The following is a 20,105-nucleotide window of genomic DNA, read 5'->3' as shown; positions in this document are numbered from 1 at the left end:
TCAGCTGATCCTTCATCTTCCTGATTGGTCTGATCTGGAAGCTTGGAGGTCTGAGAGCTTCTTTGACTGGCAGATCCTCCTCTCTCCCCCGCTTCTTCGCTGGTCCGACTCTCTAGGATACTATGCAGTATTTTGCTTTTTATGAATTATTTCTTACACTGTTACCCCAGGAAATCTTAAGTCTTATTACATTACAGCCAGAATAACTATTGGATATAAGAGCAATGTTAACTTACCAACATTACGACCAGGAATACAACTTTCCCAAAGTGGATCCTCTGTCTGGACCACCACCCAGGACAATCGATCGGATCCCAGTAGGTGACCCAAAACAACGGCGCCGCAGAAGGGGCAGATGGAGTGGTCTTCTGGTCAGGCACCGTAGACAGGCACATCGCGCACCGCTCCCGAGTATACTACTTGTCAATGTCCAGTCTCTTGACAACAAGGTAGATGAAATTCGAGGAAGGGTTGCCTTCCAGAGAGACATCAGAGATCAGAGAACATTCTCTGTTTCACGGAAACATGGCTCACTCGGGATACGTTATCAGAGTCGGTACAGCCACCCGGTTTCTTCATGCATGGCACTGACAAAAACAAACATCTCTCTGGTAAGAAGAAGGGCGGGAGTGTATGCCTTATGATTAACGAGTTGTGGTGTGATAATAACAACATACAGGAACTCAAGTCCTTTTGTTCACGTGACCTAGAATTCCTTACAATCGAATGCCAACCGCATTATCTACCAAGAGAATTCTCTTCGATTATAATCACAGCCTTTTATATGTGGAAACCACATATCCTGAGGCTGTATTTATTGTAGCTGAGGATTTTAACAAAGTCTGAAAAGAAGGCTCCCTAAATTTGATCAGCATATCGAATGCGTGAACCGGGCTGGCAGCATTCTGGATCATTGCTACTCTAACTTCTGCGACGCATACAAAGCCCTCCCTCGCCCTCCTTTCGTCAAATCTGACCTCGACTCAATTTTGTTGCTCCCAGCCTATAGACAGAAACTAAAACAGGAAACGCCTGTGCTCAGTTCTGTTCAACGCTGGTCAAACCAATCTGATTCCACGCTTCACGATTGCTTCGATCACATGGACTGGGATTTGTTCCGGATAGCCTCAGACAACAACATTGACGTATACGCTGATTCGATGAGTGAGTTTATTAGCAAGTGTATCGGTGCATCGGTTGTACCCACGGTGACTATTAAAACCTTCCCCAACCAGAAACCGTGTATTGATGGCAGCATTCGCGCAAAACTGAAAGTGGAAACCACTGCTTTTAATCATGGCAAGATGACAGGAAACATGATCGAATACAAATAGTGTAACTATTCCCTCCACAATGCAATCAAACAAGCTAAGCGTCAGTATAGAGACAAAGTAAAGCTCCAATTCAACGGCTCAAACATGAGACGAATGTGTCAGGGTCTACAGTCAATCACAGATTACAAAAAGAAAACCAGCCCCGTCGTGGTCATCGACGTCTTGCTCCCAGACAAATGAAACATCTTCTTTGCTCGCTTTGAGGACAATACAGTGCCACGAACACGGCCTGCTACCAAAACCTGCGGACTCTCCTTCACTGCAGCCAACGTGAGTAAAACATTTAAACGTGTTAACCCTCGCAAGGCTGCCGGCCCAGACGGCATCCCTAGCCGCGTCCTCAGAGCATGCGCAGACCAGCTTGCTGGTGTGTTTACGGACATATTCAATCAATCCCTATCCCAGTCTGCTGTTCCCATATGCTTCAAGAGGGCCACCATTGGTCCTGTTCCCAAGAAAACTAAGGTAACTGAGCTAAACGACTACCGCCCCGTAGCACTCACTTCCGTCATCATGAAGTGATTTGAGAGACTAGTCAAGGATCATATAACCTCCACCCTACCTGACACCCTAGACCCACTCCAATTTGCTTACCTCCGCAATAGGTCCACAGACAACGCAATCACACTCCACACTGCCCTAACCCATCTAGACAAGAGGAATACCTATGTAAGAATGCTGTTCATCGATTACAGCTCAGCATTTAACACCATAGTACCCTCCAAACTCGCCTTTAACCTCGAGACCTGGGTCTCGACCCCACCCTGTGCAACTGGGTCCTGGACTTTGACGGGCCGCCCCCAGGTGGTGAGGGTAGGAAACAACATCTCCACCCCGCTGATCCTCAATACTGGGGCCCAACAAGGGTGCGTTTTCCGCCCTCTCCTGTACTCCCTGTTCACCCATGACTGCGTGTCCATGCACGCCTCCAACTCAATCATCAAGTTTGCAGATGACACTACAGTGGTAGGCTTGATTACCAACAACGACGAGACGGCCTACAGGGAGGAGGTGAGGGCCCTCGGAGTGTGGTGCCAGGAAAATAACCTCACACTCAACGTCAACAAAACAAAGGAGATAATCATGGACTTCAGGAAACAGCAGAGGGAGCACCCCCCTATCCACATCGACAGGACAGTAGTGGAGAAGGTGGAAAGTCTTAAGTTCCTTGCCGTACACATCACGGACAAGCTGAAATGGTCCACCCATACAGACAGCGTGGTGAAGAAGGTGCAACAGCGCTGAAGAGGCTGAAGAAATTTGGCTTGTCACCAAAAACACTCACAAACTTTTACAGATGCACAATCGAAAGCATCCTGTGGGGCTGTATCACCGCCTGGTACGGCAACTGCTCTGCCTACAACCCTAAGGCTCTCCAGAGGGTAGTGGGGTCTACACAACGCATCACCGGGGGCAAACTACCTGCCCTCCAGGACACCTACACCACCCTATGTCACAGGAAGGCCAAAAAGATCATCAAGGACAACAACCACCCGAGCCAACGCCTGTTGACCCTGCTATCATTCAGAAGGCGAGGTCAGTACAGGTGCATCAAAGCTGGGACCGAGAGACTGAAAAACAGTTTCAGTGCCATCAGACTGTTAAACACCCGTCAGTAGCATAGATTGGCTGCTGCCAACATACTGACTCAAATTTCTTGCCACTTTAATTATTTAAAATTGGATGTAATAAGTGTGTCATTAGTCACTTCAAACAATGCCACTTTACATAATGTTTACATACCCTACATTACTCATCTCATATGTATATACTGTACCCTATACCATCTACTGCAACTTGCCTATGCCGCACGGCCATCGCTCATCCATATATTTATTTGTACATTTTCTTATTCATTCCTTTACACTTGTGTGTATAAGGTAGTTGTGAAATTGTTAGATTACTTGTTAGATATTACTGCATGGTCGGAACTAGAAGCACGAGCATTTCGCGACACCTTTGATTTGATTTGATTAGTCAGTTGCACAACTGAATGCATTCATCTGAAATGTGTCTTTCACATTTAACCCGACCACTCTGCATCAAAGAGGTGGATTGTGTGAGTACGACCTCACTGAGAGAGAAAGCAAAGAAAGGCTGTCCTTAAAGCATACTCAACCTAGTTTAACTCTTAGCAAATTCATTGGATTTTTTGCTTTATCAAATGGGGCGTGGCTCTGTTTATGCCACATCTCAAGATGCTGGACAGATCCTTCCATCTGGTAATGGGCCTGGCTCGTCTTATCACACAGTGAGCACATAAAGGATTGTCTACCTCAGCCCTTCAATACAGCTTATCAACACCTATTATCAGCCATATATATGCCATAGGGTGCCATAGGGTGCCATAGGGTGCCATAGGGTGCCATTTCGGGTGCAGCGCTAAACAAAAACAGGGCAATCACACCAAACAAGGTTTAATGTTTCCCCTTCATTGTTATTGTAGTGTCGTGGCAATACATTACATTGTCTCCTTCCCTGTGATGGTGAGAACACGTTTTGAGGGGTAAATGAAGTGTGGAAATTGAATGACTCCGAGCTTCCTGACCTTCACCTGTTTCCTCTGCTCCTCTGTCGCTTCTTCCCAATTCACATGCTTGTGTTGTTACGGCGACGTGGCGGATTCCTTAGAGGTGTCGCGGGGGCTCGGTAAACATCCCAGGTCACCCGAGTCAGTCAGTAATCATGGTGGCCCCTGGAGCGTGTCATTGGGAGAATGCCGGTAGCTCCGACAGGAGCTTCCTGTCTTCTCTCAGCTGATCAGGGAAAGGGGTGGGCCTACAGGATAATTAATAGGAACCACAGCGGGAATTGGAAAAATAATAGCTGTTCTGGTTGGTCTGAGACAAGGCTGTGTGATGTGCGTGTGTGAGCGCGTACTTGCGGGTGTTACTTGTTTGTGGATATATTGTATGTATTCCGCTCATGGACTCACACCCTTTACAGTGAGTTTAAGGTATATGGATGGCATTCTCATGACATGTCTCAGCTGGCGAAGGAGGGCAACGTGTATTTGTGTATTTATTTGTGTCTGCAACTCTGTCCACATTCCAGGGGGATGTGTGTGTATACATAATTGTTTGCATTTGTTTGGTGTTTGTTTGTGGATGTGCACGCGTTTGCCACTTCTGTGTGGCACAGGGGATCTTCATGCATAAGTCATAAATCAACAAATCCTTGAGGCAGCTGTGGTGAATGGGCAAGATTACTGTGTGCCACAACACACACACACACACAACACAGCGCTGGGAGATGAATGAACAAAAATCAACAGCGCACAAGTCGCCTCGGAATGCCACTGCACCACATGGCACTGCCAGCCCAATCACTGGAGACACTAAACTCACACCAATTCAACAAACATCTGGCAGTCCTTCAAGCTAACATTTCCTTTTCTTGGGATAATTAAAAGCATATTGTGGTGGGCTACAATGGTGAAACCCTCCCTTAAAGCAGTTTGAAGGTGGGTGGGGGAGGTAATGAGAAATTCCTACTATTCTTTCCATGGATTATTTGCTCTTTTGTCCTTGAGATAAGAAAGGACGAGAGGGAGGGATGGAGAGAAGGGTGGGAGAGATTGTGGGTGATTGATAGGTCTGCCGTTGCTCTGTTTCCTTAGTCCCCCTCACCCCATTGGAGTGTTCTCCCACCCCTATACATCCTTAGGCACCCTACTACCCACTCTCCCCACTCTCCGTACCCCTATATGTCCCTCCAATCATCCCATCTGGGGATCATTGTCCTGTTGAAAAACAAATGGTAGTCCCACTAAGCGTAAACCAGATGGGATGGCGTATCGCTGCAGCCATGCTGGTTAAGTGTGCCTTGAATTCTAAATAAATCACAGACAGTGTCACCAGCAAAGCACCATCACACCTCCTCCTCCATGCTTCACGGTGGGAACCACACATGCGGAGATCATCCGTTCACCTACTCTGCATCTCACAAAGACACGGCGGTTGGAAGCAAAGATCTCAAATTTGGACTCATCAGACCAAAGGACTGATCTCCACTTTTCTAATGTCCATTGCTCCTGTTTCTTGGCCCAAGCAAGTAACTTCTTCTTATTGGTGTCGTTTAGTAGTGTTTTCTTTGCAGAAATTCGACCATGAAGGCCTGATTCACACAGTCTCCTCTGGACAGTTGATGTTGAAATGTGTCTGTTACTTGAACTCTGTGAAGCATTTATTTGGGCTGCAATTTCTGAGGCTGGTAACTCAAATGAACTTATACTCCGCAGTAGAGGTAACTCAGGGCCTTCTTTTCTTGTAGCGGTCCTCATGAGAGCCAGTTTCATCATAGCGCTTTATGGTTTTTGCGACTGTAGATTTTCAAAGTTCTTGATTTTTTTCCGTATTGACTGACCTTCGTGTCTTTATGTAATGATGGACCACATTTACATACACTGTATATATATATATTTTCCCATTGTGTTATTGATTGTACATTTGTTTATGCCATTTGTAACTCTGTGTTGTTTTTGTCACCCTGCTTTGCTTTATCTTGGCCAGACCGCAGTTGTAAATGAAAACTTGGCCTACCTGGTTAAATAAAGGTGAAATAAAAAAATACATATGTGGACACCACTTCAAATTAGTGGGTTCGGCTATTTCAGCCCCACCCATTGCTGACAGGTGTATACAATTGAGCACACCGCCATGCAATCTCCATAGACAAACATTGGCAGTACAATGGCATTACTGAGCTCAAGTGACTTTCAACATCTCACCATCATAGGATGCCACCTTTCCAACAAGTCAGTTCGTCAAATATCTGATCTGCTAGAGCTGCCACACTCAACTGTAAGTGGTGTTATTGTGAAGTGGAAACGTCTAGGAGCAACAACGGCTCAGCCGCGACGTGGTAGGCCACACAGGCCACACTGAAGCGCGTAGCTCATAAAAATCATCCTCAATTGCAACACTCACTACTGAGTTCCAAACTGCCTCTGGAAGCAACGTCAGCAGAAGAACTGTTTGACGGGAGCTTCATGAAATGGGTTTCCATTGCCGAGCAGCCGCACACAAGCCTAAGATCACCATCCGTAATGCAAAGCGTTTACTGGAGGGTTGTTGAGCTCGCCATCATTGAACTCTGGAGCAGTGGAAACGAGTTCTCTGTAGTGCTTAATCACGCTTCTCTATCTGGCAGTCCGACGGACAAATCTGGGTTAGGTGGAAGCAAGGAGAACGCTACCTGCCTGAATGCATAGTGCCAACTGTGAAGTTTGGTGGAGGAGGAGTAATAGTCTGGGGCTGTTTTTATGGTTCGGGCTAGGCCCCTTAGTTCCAGTGAAGGGAAATTTTAACACTACAGCAAGCAATGATATTCTAGATGATTCTGTGCTTCCAACTTTGTGGCAACAGTTTGGTGCAGGCCCTTTCCTCTTTCAGCATGAAAATGCCCCCGTGCACAAAGCGAGGTCCATACAGAAATGGTTTGTTGAGATCCATGTTGAAGAACTTGACTGGCCAAGACCTCAACCCCATCAAACACCTTTGGGATGAAATGGAATGCCGGCTGCGAGCCAGGCCGAATCGGCCAACTTCAGTGCCCGACCTCACTAATGCTCAATGTTCTATCTTCTAGTGGAAAGCCTTCCCAGAAGAGTGGAGGCTGTTATAGCAGTAAAGTTGGCACCAACTCCATATTAATGCCCATGATTTTGGAATGAGATTTTCAACGAGTGTCCACATACCTTTGGTCTTGTATGTGTGGAGTGGGAGACTGGCTGGGGAGATGGAAGGGAGTTAGATGAATTCCCAGATAAAATAATAAGAGACTGGAGGGGATTTGTGTTCAGTGACACACTCACATGATATTGCGACCACAAACACACACACGCACGCACACACACACTGGGAGGGGATTTGTTGAGTCTACAGGGATGTGTAATTCCATTACACAGGACCTCTGTGGATGTAGCTTCTTCCTCTGCAATCCTCACAGCCATCTACTTTGGACTTTGGAGTTCTTTTTAACTGCTTGAAAATTGTATCATAGAATCTGGGTGTTTTTGTTATAGCCATCAGGAAAATACTTCTACTTTATGTCCCATTATAATGGAGACTCTTGTCCTCATCCATTAGAAGATGTTGGTAGGACTTTTAGGGACTTCCCCATTGTGTTGCTCAAATGTACGTAGTTCGGTCCTTGAGCTGTTCTTGTCTATTAACGTTCATGGGTCATTCCATGAAATGAGTGCCTTTTGCATACCTTTGATATTTTAAGTAGAAATTGTGCACCAATTGAATTGTAAAATCCTTTTATGTCAAATGAAGTTCCCCTTTAATATAGAACTCAAGGAGAATTCGATCATTCAAAATTCATGTCCCTCCGTCAACCCTGTGTCACTTCTAGGAAGATTTGAACCCACTTAAAGTTTCACTATTATTTATATAATTCATGTGATTAGTGATTCATTTCCGTCTGTCCATCATTTTAAGGTCAACCATGTTATGTGAACTGGACTCTCATTTTAATATGGTGAAATAATTCTTATTTTCATTTTTTGTTCAAAAGAAGCTTTGAATGTTTAATAAAAGCAGGTGAGCTGGATCTAGTTTTTCCGGCCATTTTCTGGTATTTTGCGGTGGAAAACTGAGTTGAGTATAACCCTGTTAACCATAGATAGACAGCCTAGAAATGTTTGAAAAAAAAAGAAGAAGCTTGCCACGACAAGCATCCATTCCCCTTGTCACAAGCCAATTTATGGCTGATTTAAGAAGAAACCCTGTTACTGTCAACCCTTTTACAATATTTGGCACTTAATAGGCACTTGCTATAGCCATTTTGTAATTTCACGTCGTGCGATGGTTAAACTATTTTTTTATGTGCTCATTATGACAAAATGATAAAATGAGGTGAAACCAAAAGTTTTTTTGGGGACTAAGTTACACTTCTCAAGAAGCACCAAATTGGTGGAACGACCCTATTATGCCATGTTTCATGTTCTAAGTGGACCCTAGAAAGATTTGCTGCTGCTTTCGCAACAGCTAATGGGGATCCTAATAAAATACCAATTACCAAATGTGTTAGGGGGTGTATTAGGAGTTGTTTGTGACTTCTCTATATATTTTCCAGCATGTCAGGCAGTAACCTAGCAGGTAATGACGCGACTGCTGTCAGGTGTAATGGTCCGAATCCGACACGTTTTGTTTCACTACACTATCTTCCTGTTGTGTTATGAGTCCCTGGTGGGGGCATCATTCATATGCAGTGATTTGAACCCCCCAGTATGGCCACCCAAGGTAGGCTACATCACATAAACAATAGGCTAACAAGCCTCTAGTCTACTCAGCCAGACTGGGCTAGGCCGTAGCAATCATCACACTCCACTACAGTGATTCTGATTCGTGCTACAGTACAATAACCTACATGAGATGTAGTCAATGTAGTTGACATTTTTAGGCTAAAATCTTTAGCCTAACTAGCCTCTCCCCAGCCAGGCAAGGCTAAACCCCTAGCGATCCCCCTCACACTCCACTGCAGTGATTCTGACTAGCCTAGCACACCAGTAATTTACATTTTAGGCTAGTGTGGACGGGTGGGCACATCACTGTTTAAACCAAGGCATGTAAATGAGGAAGAGAACAGGACAGTTAGTCCCGGTGTGTGTTGTTCATCAGGCTAGTGGAGCGAGGCATTGTTCTCTCTCTCACATGAGGTGAGTGCTTTCTCTTGTTCAGAACTCTCCCGGTCAAGAAGAAGGAGCTTTAGCTCTCCCTGTGACACGCTCAAGCGCTCCAATTTTCCCCGGGCTGCTCCGCTCTGCTCGGAGAGAGTGACTGGAGAATGGGGTTAGATGGGTTATGAGACTGGTCATCTAACAACAGTCTGCCCTTGCTGCAATCTCTGGGTACTGAGACAAATTAGACAGATTTGGGAGGGTATATGGGTATATGAACTGAAGCTTGCATCTGGACACTTTTTGTGTAGTTTGCCTATTACATAGTGGACCTGATTGTACACCCGACCTCAAGGTTTTCATCATTTGTTCGAAGCGACACTCCATTTCACTTAGCTTGTGTTGTGTATTTGACTTAGAATGTTAATCTGATCTCTCTCTCTCCTTCCCTATCTCTCTCTCTCTCTCTCTCTCCTTCCCTATCTCTCTCTCTCTCTCTGAGCAGCAAAGAAGACATGTGCCACCACAGACTTTGCGTGTGAGAACGGCCAGTGTGTTCCCCAGCGGTGGCGCTGTGACGGAGAGCCGGAGTGTGCCGACGGATCAGACGAGGCCGACACTACATGCAGTGAGTTCAGACGCTCTCGTTCCCGTACTGTTGCGTAGATGTGTATGGAGGAATGGATGCATGGGGATGGATGAACAACAAAAAAAACAAATGGGCCTTCAGGACACCTCCAACACACTCACATGCCCACGCCACACACCACACACATCCTGGTATCCAGAGGAACATTGCCTCCAGCTCAGTGGCAAATGAGGTACGAGGAAGCTGCGGGTTGGAAAACCAAATCAGCCAGCCAGCAGCCCACAGTGTGTTTTCTGCTCGTCTCCGTTACAGAGCAGTGAGCCTGAACTGCATTGTGGGTACCTTATTTAGCCTCATTTCTAAAAATGTACGTGTTTCCTTCCCTTACCTCTGGAAATCAGATTTACGTTTTCTGTGTTTTTTTCATAGAGCTTTTTTCACCAAAGACACACAGTCTGCACGAGAGGTTGACCGATTATGATTTTTCAACGCTGATACTGATACCGATTATTGGGGGCCCAAAAAAGCAGATGCCGATTAATCGGCCAATTTTTTACATTTATTTGTAATAATGACAATTACAACAATACTGAATGAACACTTATTTTAACTTAATATAATACAGCAATCAATGTAGCCTCAAGTAAATAATGAAACATGTTCAAATTGGTTTAAATAATGTTAAAACAAAGTGTTGGAGAAGAAAGTAAAAGTGCAATATGTGCTATGTAAGAAAGCTAACGTTTCAGTTCCTTGCTCAGAACATGAGAACATATGAAAGCTGGTGGTTCCTTTTAACATGAGTCTTCAATATTCCCAGGTAAGACGTTTTAGGTTGTAGTTATTATAGGAATTATAGGACTATTTCCCTCTATAACATTTGTATTTCATTAACCTTTGACTATTGGATGTTCTTATAGGCACTTTAGTATTGCCAGTGTAACAGTATAGCTTCCGTCCCTCTCCTCGCTCCTCCCTGGGCTCGAACCAGCAACACAACGACAACAGCCACCATCGAAGCAGCGTTACCCATGCAGAGCAAGGGGAACAACTACTAGAAGGAAAGCGAGTGATGTTTGAAACGCTATTATCGCGTGCTAACTAGCTAGCCATTTCACTTCGGTTACACCAGCTTCATCTCGGAAGTTGATTGGCTTGAAGTCATAAACAGCGCAATGCTTGACGCTGGCAAAACGCACGAAAGTGCTGTTTGAATGAATGTTTACGCGCCTGCTTCTGCCTACCACCGCTCAGTCAGATACTTGTATGCTTGTATGCTCAGTCAGATTATATGCAACGCAGGACACGCTAGATAATATCTAGTAATTTCATCAACCATGTGTAGTTAACTAGTGATTATGATTCATTGTTTTTTATAAGATAAGTTTAATGCTAGCTATCAACTTACCTTTGCTTACTGCATTTGCATAACAGGCAGTCTCCTTGCGGAGTGCAACGAGAGAGAGGCAGGTCGTTATTGCGATGGACTAGTTAACTGTAAGGTTGCAAGTTTGGATCCCACGAGCTGACAATGTGAAAATCTGTCGTTCTGACCCCGAACAAGGAAGTTAACCCACCGTTCCTAGCCGTCATTGAAAATAAGAATGTGTTCCTAACTGATTTGCCTAGTTAAATAAAGGTATATAAAAAAATACAAATAATATATATATATATTATTTTTTAAATCGGCAAATTGGAGCCCAAAAATACTGATTTCCGATTGTTATGAAAACTTGAAATCGGCCCTAATTAATCGGCCATTCCGATTAATCGGTCGACCTCTAGTCTGCACATCCCTCCAACCAGCAGAACAAACCCTGTCCACTTCCATCTGAGTCTCACATACACGGCCAACTGACCCTACTGTACTTCTGTGCCCCCCTGTTCCACGAGGCTCACATCCTGCTTATTAATTACGCAGGATTCACTGTGGGCTGCACTCCATTTTTTTCATAATTGCCACCAGCATATGACCTGTGTCCCGGGGCTGCGTTTGAAAACAAGCACATGTTCACATGCCTCTGTTTATGACTTTTTAACACAGCCGTAATGACTTAGCCCTGGCCATTGATCAAGCCATGGGTATGGGTATTGGGTATTACTGTACAGCGATAACCGTGAGATTGCAGCCATTTCTTTATAGCCATAACTCACCTGCCATTACTGAGGGGCGGCGGCATTATGCTAAACTCTATGGCTATGGGAGGAGAGTCATAGAGCTGTTATTTACTCATATCGGAAAGTTTTTAGACCCCTTTTCCCACATTTTGTTACAGCCTGGTTCTAACATTTCTTCTCATCAATCTACACACAATACCCCATAGTTATAAAGCGAAAACAGGTTTTTAGAAATGTTTGCAAAATTATGAAATATAAAAAAACAGAAATACCTTATTTGCATAAGTATTCAGACACTTTGCTATAAGATTCGAAATGGAGCTCAGGTGCATCCTGTTTCCATTGATCATCCTTGAGATGTTGTGGTAAATTCAATTGAAGGGACATGATTTGGATAGGCACACACCTGTCTATATAAGGTCCCACAGTTGACAGGCATATATCTGGGGAAGGGTACCACAAAATGTCTGCAGCATTGAAGGTCCCCAAGAACACAGTGGCCTCCATCATTCTTAAATGGAAGATGTTTGGAACCACCAAGACTTACTAGAGCTGGCCGCCCTGCCAAACTGAACAATCGGGGGAGAAGGGCCTTGGTCAGGGAGGTGACCAAGAAGACGATGGTCACTCTGACAGAGCTTCAGTGTTCCTCTGTGGAGATGGGAGAAACTTCCAGAAAGACAAGCATCTCTGCAGCACTTCACCAATCAGGCCTTTATGGTAGAGTGGCCAGAGAGAAGCCACTCTTCAGTAAAAGGCACATGACAGCCCGCTTAGAGTTTGCCAGAAGGCACCTAAAGACTCTCAGACCATGAGAAACAAGATTCAATAATCTGATGAAACCAAGATTGAACTCTTTGATCTGAATGCCAAGCGTCACATCTGGAGGAAACCTGGCACCATCCTTACGGTGAAGCTTTGTGGTGGCAGTATCATGTTGTGGGGATGTTTTTCAGCGACAGGGACTGGGAGACTAGTCAGAATTGAGGCAAAGATGAACGGAGCAAAGTACAGAGAGATCCTTGATGAAAACCTGCTCTAGATTGGGGTGAAGGTTCACCTTCCAAAAGGACAATGACCCTAAGCACACAGCCAAGATGCAGGAGTGGCTTTGGGACAAGTCTTTGAATATCCTTGAGTGGCCCAGCTGGACTTGAACTCAATCGAACATCTCTGGAGAGATCTGGAGAGAAATTTAGGCTCCCGAGCGGCGCAACGGTCTAAGGCACTGCATTTCAGTACAAGTGGCGTCACTACAGTCTCTGGTTCGAATCCAGGCTGCATCACATCAGGCTGTGATTGGTAGGCCCATAGGGTGGTGCACAATTGGCCCAGCGTTGTCCGGGTTTGGCCGTCATTGTAAATAAGAGTTTGTTCTTAACTGTCTAGCCTAGTTAAATAAAGGTCTAATTTAAATAAAAATAATGCACTGGACTCCTCTCCCTATCTCTTCTCATGAAGATTTCCTTGAGACAGTTATTAACCCCATCTGTACATGCAATGGGCTTTTAGGGGTTATTGTTGAGTTACGGTATTGTGTGTAGATTGATTAGGGGGAAACAAACAATTTAATAAATTTTAGAATAAAGCTGTAATGTAATTTTTTGGGGGAAAAGCCAAGGGGTCTGAATACTTTCCGAATGCACTGTATACTCACATCAACTGTGTCAGAGACAATCCGGAATGAATTAGCTTCGTCCTTACTGATGCTCTTATATAGTGCTCTCTGCCTGCTGGTTCAAATGGCAGAAACAATGTCTCTCTCATTGCCAGTTCCTCTCCCCTTGGCCCTGCTCGTTCCTACCGTGCTGTGTAGAAGGACTTCTGTATGGGCCGCCAACAGAACAGCAGCTGCAAGCAATTTTCAGAAGCAGTATGGAGGAAAAAGCGGTGCTGGAAATGGTGGAGTGTCGAGATTTGACACACTGGAGAAAGGGTGACCTTGGGCTGCTGTTTGGAGGGCCTGCTGTGTGTGTGTGTGTGTGTGTGTGTGTGTGTGTGTGTGTGTGTGTGTGTGTGTGTGTGTGTGTGTGTGTGTGTGTGTGTGTGTGTGTGTGTGAGATGGGGGTTGCAGTCTCACCCTGAGTGTGTATTTGATTAGACATCGGTGACTCGGGCAGGCTCAGAGATTGTTCTAAGGAGAGAAGCCACCAAGAGATTGAGAACACAACACACAGACACTATGCTAGACAGGTACAATCCTGAGAGAAGGGGTCTGTCTGGGTGACAAACAGAGCACACACTGCACTGCAAGCAATGTGAATGTGCATGGCTTCGTAGCTCTGGACTCTGCTGAGAGGTTAAATGGGTTTTGGAGAGGTGAGGGCCATGTGTAGCAGAGTGGAGGTCTCCTGTGGGTGTTTTTTAAAGGAAGCTACAGGTGGGGAACTACTCAACTCCTACTGTAGAAACATAGACACATGCGCACACACACACACATACACACACACACACTCACTAGCTGACTCTGCTGAGAATGTGGGAAAGCTGCAGCAATCAAGACTTTGTATCGACCTCAGCTCCCATGTCAAATTAGTGTCGTCTCTAGAACCCCTCTCTAGCACTTTAGCAGTGTATCCATCCACTGAAAGGCCGTGCTCTGGTCTCCTTCAGCATATCCATCCACTCTTCCCCACTGTGCTTGATCCATAGCTCCGTTCTCAGAGCTAGATAAATCAGACTAATAACTCAGAAGATGGCGCCGACAGACATGGCAGCTTAGCTATCTCCTAAGCAACTTTGCAGTATAACTTTTTGGGGTGTGTCATTTCATTATTAGCCCATTTTTTATTTTAAAAAATGACCCCATTTTCTCTCCCCAATTTCGTCATATCCAATAGGTAGTTACAGTCTTGTCCCATCGCTGCAACTCCCGTACGGACTTGGGAGAGGCGAAGGTCGAGAACTGTGCGTCCTCCGAAACACAACCCCGCCAAGCCGCACTGCTTCTTGACACACTGCTCTCTTAACCCGGAAGTCAGCCGCACCAATGTGTCTGATGAAACACTGTACACCTGGCGACCATGTCAGCGTGCATGCGCCCGGCCCTCCACAGGATTTGCTAGAACGCGATGGGACAAGGTAATCCCGGCCGGCTAAACCCTGCCCTATCCTGGACGATGCTGGGCCAATAATGCATCACCTCATGGGTCTCCTGGTCATGGCCAGCTGCGACACAGCCCAGTATCAAACCGTGGTCTGTAGTAACGCATCTAGCACTGGCCATTGACCACTGCGCCACTTAGGAGGTCCATGCCCAGAACATTTTTTGTGTTATTCTATACAGTCGGAAATAACTTTTGGATATCAGAGCGGCGGTAACTCACCAGCATTAAGTCCAAGAATACGGCTTTCCTGAAATGTATCCTTTGCTTGTACCCCCAAGGCATTTGAACATATCTCAGAGGCTGCTCCAAGATGACGCTGGCGGAAAAGAGGTATTCGGAGGGGACTTCTAGTCCGACACCATCCACCGCTTCCGAGTATATTACTCACGAATGTTCAGTCTCTGGACAATAAAATAGACGAGCTCAGGGTGAGGATCTCCTTTCAGAGAGACTTCAGGGACCGTAGCGTACTCTGTTTCACGGAATCATGGCTCTCTTGGGATATACTGTCCCCACCCATATAGCCAGCTGGGTTCTCAGTACATTGTACAGACAGGAATAAAGAACTCTCCGGAAGAAGAAAGGCAGTGGTGTATGTTTCATTACTAACTATTCATGGTGTGATTGTGATAACATACAGAAAGTGCTTTTGTTCCCCCGACCAAGAATACCTCACAATCAAATGCCGTCCGTATCACATCCCAAGAGAATTGTCTTCGGTTACTGTCACAGCCGTGTGTACTCCCCCTCAAGCCGATACCACGACGGCCCTCAAGGAACTACACTGGACTTTATGCAAACAGTAACCACATATCCAGAGGACACATTTATTGTAGCTGGGGATTTTAACAAAGCAAATTTTAGGAAAATGCTACTGAAGTTCTATCAACACATTGACTGTAGTGTAGAAAAACACTTGACCACTGCTACTCCCCCTTTCGAGATGCCTACAAGGCCCTCTCCGCCCTCCCTTTGGCAAATCAGATCACTACTCCATTTTGCTCCTCCCTTCCTATAGGCAGAAACTCAAACAGGAAGTACCCGTGCTAAGGTTTATTCAACGCAGATCTGACCAATCGGAATCCATGCTTCAAGATTGTTTTGATCACGCGGACTGGGATATGTTCCGAGTAGCCTCTGAGAATTATGTTGACGTATACATGGACACGGTGACTGTGTTCATCAGGAAATTTATAGGGGATGTTGTTCCCACTGTGACTATTAAAACCTACCCAAACCAGAAACCGTGAATGGATATCAGCATTCACGCAAAACTGAAAGTGCGAACCACCACATTTAACCATGGCAAGGTTACTGGGAATATGGTTGAATACAAACAGTGCAGTTATTCCCTCCGAAAGGCAATCAAACTGGCAAAACACGTCAGTACAGAGACAAAGTGGATTTGCAATTCAACAGCTCAGACACAAGACGTATGTGGCAGGGTCTACAGACAATCACAGATTACAAAGGTGAAAACCAGCCATGACGTGGACTCCGACGTCTTGCTCCCGTACAAGCTAAACACCTTCTTTGCCCACTTTGAGGATAACACAGCACCACCGACGAGGCCCACTACCAAGGACTGTGGGCTTTCCTTCTCCGTGGCCCTATCCCAGTCTGCTGTCCCCACTTGCTTCAAGATGTCCACCATTGTTCCTGTACCCAAGAAAATTTTGCCCATAGCACTCACCCCTGTCATCATGAAGTGCTTTGAGAGGCTATTTAAGGATCATATCAACTTTACCTTACCTGACACCCTAGACCCACTTCAATTTGCTTACTGCCCAAATAGATCCATAGACGATGCAATCTCCATCGCACTGCACACTGCCATATCCCATCTGGACCTATGTAAGAATGCTGTTAATTGATTATAGCTCAGCCTTCAACACAATAGTACCCTCCAAGCTCATTATTAAGCTCGGGGTACTGGGTCTGAACCCTGCCCGGTGTAACTGGGTGCTGGACTTCCTGACGGGCCACCCCAGGTGGTGAAGGTAGGAAAAAATGCCTCCACTTCGCTGATTCTCAACACATAGGGCCCCACAAGGGTACGTGCTCAGCCCCCTCCTTTACTCCCTGTTCACCCATGACTGTGTTGCCACGCACACCTCCAACTCAATCATCAAGTTTGCTGACGACACAACAGTAGTAGGACTGATTACCAACAATGACGAGACAGCCTACAGGGAGCAGGTGAGGGTTTTGGCAGAGTGATACCAGGAAAATAACCTCTCCCTCAATTTCAACAAAATGAAGGAGCTGATCGTGGACTTCAGGAAACAGTAGAGGAAGCAAGCCCCTTTCCACATTGACGGGACCACAGTGGAGAAGGTGAAAGCTTCAAGTTCCTTGGCGTACAGATCACTGACTGTCTGAAATGGTCCACCCACACAGACAGTGTGGTGAAGTAGGAGCAACGGTGCCTCTTCAACTTCAGGAGGCTGAAGAAATGTGGCTTGGCCGCTAAGACCCTCACAAACTTTACAGATGCGCAATTGAGAGCATCCTGTTGGGCTGTGTCAACGCCTGGTATGGCAACTGCACCTCCCGCAACCGCAGGGCTCTCCAGAGGGTGGTGTGGTCTGCCCAACGCATCACCGGGGGCACTCTGCCACTTTAATAATGTTTACATACTGCTGTACTCATCGCCTATGTATATACTGTATTATATTCTACTGTTTTAGCCAATGCCACTCTGACATCGCTCGTCCTAATATTTATATATTTCTAAATTATTTTCTTTTACTTTTAGAATTGTGTGTGTTGTTGCGAATTGTTAGATATTACTGCACCGTTGGAGCTAGGAACACAAGCATTTCGCTACACCCACAATAACATCTATGAAATATGTGTTTGTGACCAATACGATGTGATTTGCTTTGATATTATATTATATTCTCTCAGTTTTCCAAATCCATAGAACCTGACATCCAAAGCAAAGACAGAGCTGACAAGCGTTTTGATCTCTTCAGATTTGTTTTTATTCAATATTCTTTACTGCAGAAAATAACCCACATTGTCACTTTAGATTTGAACTTATTTTAGAAAGATGAAATTCAAAGCATTATCAAAGAGACATTCATATATTCTGTTGCTAGACTGTGTAATTTGGGTGGGCCAAGGACTCGTGTGATCGACAGCAGAGCAGTACCCATGGTGTTTAGCATTCAGAGGAAGGTACATCTCTAAGGTGTTTCATCTGATTACTGGACTTCTCATTAAGACTTGTTATCTCTAATCAAGGTTGAATCACTGGGAGAAATGTTCAAAGGTTTCACATATTGTGTGGTGTGTGTTTGTGTGTGTTTGTATGCATGTGTATGTGCTCATACCTCCTCAAGCCATCATCCCTCTCCTCCGCTGCTCAAATCTCTCCTCCATCTCCCTTTCTTGATTCACTCTCTCGGCTTTGATTAGTTTGCAATTAACATTCCACCTTCACTCCTCTGCTTCCCTCATCCTCCAACCCATCCTTTGCCGTCCGTCTGCCATGCGCGCCCTCCCCACTGATTCCCAGTCAGTTTAATAATGCATCTGATTGAATTTATTTCCCAGTGAAGGAATCAATGTGTGGCCCCTGAGGCCTCTGGCATCCGATTAAGTAGGGCCCTCAGACAGTTCGTCAGGAGCGGACCCTAATTACAAATGTGAAAAATAAACTAGCCTGGTGGGTATTTTAAAGAAAACTACTCTTTCAGAGTAAGGAGGTTGATAGGTGGGTGGGCGGCTGGGCGGCTGGGTGGATGTGTTTGGGGTTAACCCCTTAGGTGTATTATGGGGGAGGGTTGTGAGATTTGCAGGAGAGTTGTTGGAGCTACTGCGGTAGTGTTTGTCTCCTTAGAAATGAACTTGCCTTTGTGTTGATGTTGTGTTGATTTTGAACAGGTTTAGGGATGGATCTGGTCTCTCGGTACGTTTACAAAACACAGTTTGCAAGATAAATACAGAGGCCCATAGTAAAAGTTTAACGTGTAGAGCCCCTGTTCGTATTAACCGACTTTGTTGTCTGGTCTCTCGGTACATTTACAAAACACAGTTTGCAAGATAAATACAGAGGCCCATAGTAAAAGTTTAACGTGTAGAGCCCCTGTTCGTATTAACCGACTTTGTTGTAAAACCTTGTTGTCTTGACTGTCTCAAGTGTAATTTATCCTCCATCTTAATGTTCCCACACTCCCTCTCTTCTACTGCTCTATCTTTTTTCTCAACCCCTCAGACATGCAGTCAACCCACGTAGTAACCTCTTAAAGTCCTGCAAACCAGAATTGGTCCTTCAAACATAGTTTATAGACGGAGAATGTTTTCAGAGTGGGAATTCAAATTATTCAGCTCTTGTTTGAGGTGACGTGTGTAATCCGTTGTTGTTACAATGTCATTGAAACCGCCACAATAATAAACATATTATCGGGAGTTGTATACCCTGACTGTTCAGCCATTGTTATTTAGCTGTTTAGTCCTTGTCTCGCTGTTTAAACATACTGTAGTCCTTAGCTGGCCTAAACGGTTTAGCTGTACTCTAGCATTGCAGCTCAGCTTTCTCTCTCTCTCTCTCTCTCTCTCTCTCTCTCTCTCTCTATCCCAATTCAGTTCAATTCAATTCAAAGGGTTTATTGGTATGGGAAACATGTTTACATTGCCAAAGCAAGTGAAATAGATAATAAACAAAAGTGAAACAATCCATTTCTCTCTCATCTCTCTCTCAGTATCAGTTCCACTACTTCCTCTGTAGCATGGTGTCGGTAACCTTGCCAGTTCAATGGAGCCCTGGCAGGGAGACAATAGATGGGAAGGTATTATAGTGCTGTGCAGGAGTAGTGCTATAGTTAATTATTCTGAATATGAGGGAAGGTTCTAGTCAGATGCTCCGTCCGGACGGCTTCAATTTCATGCTCCAGGCTCCGGAGCTGCAGGGATAATTTCCCATGTGGCCGACTTTCCCGCTAGAAGTCAACGGCCTCCTTGTTGCCTCTCTCAGTAAGCCCATAGCTCTCGCCACTAGGGTTGCCCACTCAGTACAGGCGTCAGTGCCTCCCTTCTGGCTGATTGTGCCAAGGTGCGAGCATCAGCGTAGGCCTTTTAATGTGAATACTTTGCCTAAAGAAAGTATTCACACCCCTTGGCTTTTTTTCTTCACATTTTGTTGTGTTACAAAGTAGGATTCATTGTCCTTTTGTTTTATTAATTGAAAATGAAACACTAATATATTTTGATTAGATAGGTATTTAACCCCCTAGGTCAATACATGTTAGAATCACCTTTGGCAGCGATTGCAGAGTCTTTCTGGGTACGTTTCTGAAAGCTTTGCAAACCTGGATTGTACAATA

The 20,105-nt window shown here is 45.2% G+C and overlaps 1 protein-coding gene across 4 annotated transcripts in view; it reads left to right on the top strand.

Annotated features, from left to right (window-relative positions):
- The window catches only part of lrp8 (low density lipoprotein receptor-related protein 8, apolipoprotein e receptor), a 257,502-nt gene that overhangs the window by 104,043 nt on the left and 133,354 nt on the right, over nucleotides 1-20,105 (top strand). For all 4 annotated transcript variants that reach the window (XM_042321502.1, XM_042321500.1, XM_042321501.1 and 1 more), the window contains exon 3: nucleotides 9,467-9,589. In XM_042321502.1, coding sequence (XP_042177436.1) covers nucleotides 9,467-9,589 — 123 coding nt within the window. The remainder of the gene's footprint in view (nucleotides 1-9,466; nucleotides 9,590-20,105) is intronic.

Source organism: Oncorhynchus tshawytscha, linkage group LG01, assembly GCF_018296145.1.
Source record: "Oncorhynchus tshawytscha isolate Ot180627B linkage group LG01, Otsh_v2.0, whole genome shotgun sequence".
Classification (NCBI taxonomy): Eukaryota; Metazoa; Chordata; class Actinopteri; order Salmoniformes; family Salmonidae; genus Oncorhynchus; species Oncorhynchus tshawytscha.
Note: the sequence above shows the minus strand (reverse complement) of the source record. Positions and strands in the feature narration are given on the sequence as shown.